At 32.8% G+C, this 6,037-nt stretch overlaps 1 protein-coding gene across 4 annotated transcripts; it reads left to right on the top strand.

Moving 5' to 3' along the window:
* The first annotated feature begins 384 nt into the window (after positions 1 to 384).
* On the top strand, positions 385 to 5,694 carry LOC129292762 (probable pectinesterase 53). 4 transcript variants are annotated; one of them, XR_008588977.1, is made up of 7 exons: positions 385 to 823; positions 1,143 to 1,332; positions 1,699 to 1,905; positions 2,035 to 2,270; positions 3,025 to 3,127; positions 3,229 to 3,372; positions 5,408 to 5,548. XR_008588977.1 is itself a non-coding variant. In XM_054930405.1 (5 exons), the coding sequence occupies exons 1-5, from the start codon at positions 447 to 449 to the stop codon at positions 5,553 to 5,555; spliced, it is 1,158 nt and encodes a 385-aa protein (XP_054786380.1). In that variant the 5' UTR covers positions 389 to 446; the 3' UTR covers positions 5,556 to 5,694. The 4 variants fall into 4 exon arrangements, 1 of the variants encoding a protein (XP_054786380.1); XR_008588976.1 differs by having other exon boundaries at positions 3,226 to 3,372; XR_008588975.1 differs by having other exon boundaries at positions 3,025 to 3,372.
* The last annotated feature ends 343 nt before the right edge of the window (positions 5,695 to 6,037 follow it).

Below are 6,037 nucleotides of genomic sequence, written 5' to 3'. Positions count from 1 at the left end.
TTTTGTGAGGAATCATATTTTTCTTTGGTTCTTCATATAATATTTAAATAAGTATCAATCGGGCCAAGATGATATATAAATAATAAATATTCAAACAGGTAATAGTGCGGCGTTAACATGACCTAACGAGAACATTATCACAATCACACACCAACAAAAAGAGGGCCACTCACGGGCAAAACCAATCAACAACAGCAAAGAAAAAATGGCCCAAAAATGTCAGAGAAACGACGTTTTTCTCCTCAAAAAAAGTGTAACCTCACCACACACTCTCTCTCTCTCTCTGCCTACGTGGATGTCAGTAGAAGCACCCGTGACATCTCTTTCTTCAGCACTTTACCTCCATTTTCACACCTAAACACAACATTAGAATGGATTGAACTTGTATATAAACCCACATACAGAGCCATTCTCTACAGCACTCTTGAAATTCCAAGCCACGTTCTATGTATTTCAGAATGTTAAATTCTCATTCTATTTGCTTGCTGCTTCTTCTTGTTCTTGTTCTTCTCCTGCAAAATCCTCCAACATTGTGCCATACCAAGGGCTTCAGACCCAGGCGTTATTCGGGTCTCGGGCTATCCACCAACAGGACCCAATTCCAAAATTCGGAGCAGCAATTCATGAGATGGGTTAACTTTGTTGGTAGCCTCAAGCACTCTGTTTTTAAGACTGCAAAAAACAAGCTTTTTCCTTCTTACACTCTTCACGTCTCTAAGAATCCGGCCGCAGCAGATTTTGCTACCATTCAAGAAGCCATTGATTCTCTTCCTTCTATCAATCTCGTAAGAGTTATCATTAAGGTTCATGCAGGGGTTTACACGTGAGTACAACTACTTCTGCTATGTTTCCTTTCAATTGTAGTAATCCCACTTACTTTCTGCCATTTTCTGGTCCTTTTTCTTCGTAATCAGTTGTTCTTGGAAGAGATGGATTCTGGAACATTTGTCTCTATCCTCATTTCCTTTTTTGTTAGACAGTGATATAAGACAACTTTTTGTTTGTTATTGTGTTTTTTCCCACATGGGATTGGTATTTCACCAAATAAAAGACTCTGGAGCTGATGACTGTCTTTTCTGAGTGAGTGTAGTCTTTTCTTGTGCATTGGATTAAATGAAACATTTTTTCCCCTTCTTTTTCAGTGAGAAAGTGAACACCCCTCCCATGAAATCCTTCATAACCATAGAAGGAGAAGGAGCTGATAACACCATAGTTCAATGGGGTGACACAGCTCAAACACCAGGTGCTAGAGGACAGCCATTAGGAACATATGGTTCTGCAACATTTGCAGTGAACTCACCTTATTTCATAGCCAAGAACATAACATTCAAAGTAAGTGACACTAATCAAAGCCAAACACGTGTCTCTATGCATATGTTGTTAATTATATTCATTCCGCTTCCTATTACAATGCGTCTTTTAGAAAAATTCTTTAGTATTTAATATAAATCACTTGATAAAATATTAATTATATTTTTTTAATAACATTTTTAGTTTAATTCATTAATTATAAGAGAGAATGTAATATAAATTTAAATTTTTTTTATTTAAATAGAAGTCAAATTATAAATTTATTATATTTTTAGATAAAGTTAATAAATTAATCACTTTTACTTGATTTCAGTAATGACTTCTAACAGGAATTGGAAAGAGAATTTCACAAGCAAAAAGTTAAGATTTTGATTGAAAATATTGCAGAACACAACCCCGGTTCCGCCACCAGGAGCAATAGGGAAACAAGCAGTGGCATTGAGAATATCAGCAGACACAGCATCATTTTACGGATGCAAATTCCTAGGAGCACAGGACACATTGTATGACCATGTGGGTAGGCATTATTACAAGGATTGTTACATTGAAGGCTCAGTTGATTTCATATTCGGGAACGCCCTGTCTCTTTTTGAGGTTAGACAAATACAGTTCATAATCAAAATCTAATATGGTTGTTTTGTTTCTGTTCCGCTCTGGGTATGAAGTACATATGAGCAATACTTCTATTGGATTTGAATGCGTTGTCACGTGTTGAGAGTGCAGGGATGTCACGTGCATGCAATAGCACAGAACATAGGGGCCTTAACTGCACAAGGAAGGAGCAGCATGTTGGAGGACACAGGGTTCTCATTTGTGCACTGTAAGGTCACTGGCTCAGGAGCACTATACCTAGGAAGGGCTTGGGGTCCTTTTTCTCGTGTGGTTTTTGCTTACACTTACATGGACAACATCATCATTCCCAAGGGCTGGTATAACTGGGGAGACCCTAACCGTGAAATGTATGTAATCTCTCTCTCTCCGCCATGCATCTATAAAACCTTATGATCTATACAATTAGCTAGAGAGATAGGTATGTTGATGAGTTTGGAGATAATTTTTCCCTTGGCTCATCTCTATGTTTATCTTTCTAACTTGTTTTAGTTTCTCACATATTTTTCAAGCATGAGTGAAGCAAAGATGACATAAAAAATCTCATATCAAATAAAATTAGATTCATAACTGATATAAAATAAAGGAAAAATTAATCTTTTAATCCTTCAACTTTTAACTCGTAATTCAGTCTCTCAACTATAACTCGATGTGACTCAGTCCATCAACTATAACTCACTATGACTCAGTCCCTCAACTTTTAATTCACCTACAATTTGGTCCTTATTTTTTAATTTTTTTTAAAAAAATTCTTATCAAATAAGAGCGATAAAAAATGCTCATATATTATTATAAAATACCCTCCTCTTGCTCATTAATGTGAGATATAAGCTAACATGAAAAAAAAATAACAAAAGTTCAGGAACTAATTTGTAAGTAATTCAAAAGTTGAGGGATTAAGTCACAGTGAATCATAGTTGAAGGACTGAGTCACAGCGAGTCATAGTTGAAGGACTAGGTTACAAGTAAATTAAAAGTTAGAGGATTAAAAGATTAAATTTTTCTAAAATAAATATAAAAGGCTCATAAACTTGAATTTTGACATTTTGAGTTAAAATGTAACATCCTTTTAATCTTGTTCATTTGTTCTCTCCCCGTTTTTAGGTTGTCGCCCCCCATTCATAGTAGTTTCTTTGCAAAACCATGCCGGGAAATCCAATGATTTACCAGTGCCAGGTTTGGCTTAGTAGGAAGGAAAGAATGTTTGGTAAGGAAAACTTCCAAAATAGTAAAAACGTGTTACTATTTTTATGGGTTTTCTCTTCTAATATTCTTTCTCTTTAATTTTCTTCTCATCCAAACCAGAAGTTAGTGATCATTGGATCAAGAGAACAGGTTTTGGCAGTTGGATTCTCTCTCCCATGTAGGCTCCATACATAACATTCTTGATTCCAACTGATGGCATTGTTTGGACAAAGAAAAAAATATTAGAAGGAAAAACTTCTAAAAGTAGTAAGTTATCGATTTTAAAAGTTTTTCTTCGGTAATATTTTATTCTCCCCATTTTCTTCTCTCTCCAAATTCGTAAAAACTAAACCAGAAAGAGCCAAGCTAGAATTGTACGGAAAACAACTTCACAAAACAGAGGACTCTGTTTGGTGTTCTGTGGTGAGTATCATCCTTTGAACTTTAAGTTCTCTTTTAGGACTAGTAAGTAAGTGGGGACAATAATGGGGCGGTGACTTTCAGTATAATCTGTTGCGGAAGCCGTGTGACATAGCTACAATTTCTTCTTTTTGTCATGTTGCTCGTGATGTGGAGAATTTAGGTGCAGACTTTTTCCCATACTTAATAAGCTTGATTAATAATTCTAAGTGACAGGCATGTGATTCACATACCAGTCCCTATCATGAGGTATATCAGCTTTTCTTTTATTTATGAACAAGCCTACTGTCACCAAACAAAATATGAGTGTATTAGTTATGTAGATAGTTACAGCAATTTTATATCATAAACACGCACATTCAGTCCTAAGGTAGTGCAAATCTACGTGTCGTCCACCCCACAAAATATTTAAAAAAAGAAATGCAAGCTTTTTTAAGGATACAGAAATTAACAGTTTTAGTTGAACTATATGCTTCTTCCGGTTCAAAATGTACAAGCTTTTAACAAAAATTCTTGCATAACAATAAAATTTTTATCCTCATAATTGTATACATATTGTTTTTCTTTTTTGCCAGTAGTTTCAATTTATGATGACAAGAAAGTCATAAATTTAAAAATAAGAAAATTCAAATTAAAAAATATAAGGGGAAAAATAGAAAAATAACTTACAAATATTTATATTTTAAATCATGATTAATTGGAAAAAAATACTTATATTTTAAACCTAAAAGAATATATTTAGAGAGAGAGAGAGAGTGTGTGTGTGTGTCATTCATAGCCACCAAGCTGGGAGTGTCTGTGTTTGGCTTAAATATAGACGAGCCAGCGAAGCACGCTTGTGTAATGGAATGAATTGAGAAAAGAGCATGAGCCACCCACCTAGTTGGCTATTTCCAAAGCATCTATTGCTGTGTTGCACATAGTCTATTTATTTTTGTTATGTGGGTATGGGCTTCTATAGTACTTGTCAACCACAATACAGGGATAATATATCTTAGAAAGAATGACAAGTAAGGATTTAAAATATTAATAATAAATTAAAAATTTTTATATTAAAATATAATAGAATAAATATTAAAATTTGAGAATATCATTATTGAAAAAATTAAAATTTGACAACTTCAATTGAAAACCATGAGAGCTCAATTGAAAATTATTTTTTATTGAAAAAATTACTCACAGACCCCACACACAATACCTTAAATTATTTTTAAATTTATTGACAACTTAAGTATAATAAAATGACAATTGTGTAGAAGTTATAATTCAGGCTAGACTTATTTAGCCCTGACCTTAACAGACATTTTGGCTCATTCAGGTTAGCATATATACTTAAATTATTAAATATTATTTTATTTAGTCAATTTTAATTTTTTATCTAAATAATAAGATTTTCAATTTTTATCTTATTTTAATCTAGTTTTATTTATAATTAAAAAATTCAAATATTCAAGCAAAAGTCCAACCAGGGTTTCGACTTAACCTATATTTCTTATAAATTTATTTGGGTGGTCCGAGTAAGTTTAAAATAAACGTAAAATTTTAAATTTAAATTACCGATTCTACAACTGCATGTCAATATTTGATGCTATACTTGTCAAGAAAAGAATCTTGATCCCACTGTGACTATGTTTATTTCTATAAAATTGAATGACACTTTAGGCCTTGCAAGAAGAACAAGGACATTAAGAATATTAATTTTGAAATGGCTAAATATTTGTTAAAAATAAATTTCAGTTGAAAATCGTGAGAGCTAAATTAAAACCGATTTTTTAGTTGTCATTATTCTCCTTACAAGCTTCTAAAAGTGTCATTTTCCGTTTTATTTCTAAGCACATGGGCTTGTGCGGTGACTTGAATTTGTGGTTAAATGGGCCCACAGGACAATATTTTATGGACAGTACAAATGCACGGGACAAGGAGCTAGCTTTGCAGGCAGAGTATCATGGTGCAAAGAACTCACCGATGAGGAAGCTAAGCCTTTTATCTCACTTAGTTTCATAGATGGCAATGAGTGGACCAGATTGTAGTTTATCATCACTGTTTTTATTTTCTTTCTTTCTTTGTTGTTGTTGTTGTTTTTTTTTTTTCTTTCTTTTGATTTCTTTATTCTCAAAATTTTTATGTATAAATTTTATAATTAAGTACACGAGGTACCATCAAAAATCATTCACTTGTTCCTTTTTATCTTTTAACCAACTCGTAAATATTTGTGAGGAAAAATTTTAGTAAGATCCCTTGACTTAATTTAACTTTAGTAAAAGTCTTTAAAATTATAAAATTTCATTATACTTGTAGGGGATTGAAGTAAAATTAAAGAGTTCACTAAAATAACCTTATTGCCCTTAGTGAAATTAAATACATGAACAACTTGCAAAGAAAAAATGAATAATTGATGTATGAAAAATAAACAACTGATGTAGGTGAAATTTAAAATTTTCATTAACTACATAACACCACTATGAATTTGCATCTCTCATTCCATTTATATCAGCTGTTCATTCTCCATATA

This window comes from Prosopis cineraria, unplaced genomic scaffold (assembly GCF_029017545.1).
Source record: "Prosopis cineraria cultivar Desert tree isolate PC_DT_omini unplaced genomic scaffold, ASM2901754v1 PC14, whole genome shotgun sequence".
Taxonomy (NCBI): domain Eukaryota; kingdom Viridiplantae; phylum Streptophyta; class Magnoliopsida; order Fabales; family Fabaceae; genus Prosopis; species Prosopis cineraria.
The sequence above is the reverse complement of the archived record's forward strand: the minus strand, read 5'-3'. Positions and strand labels throughout refer to the sequence as shown.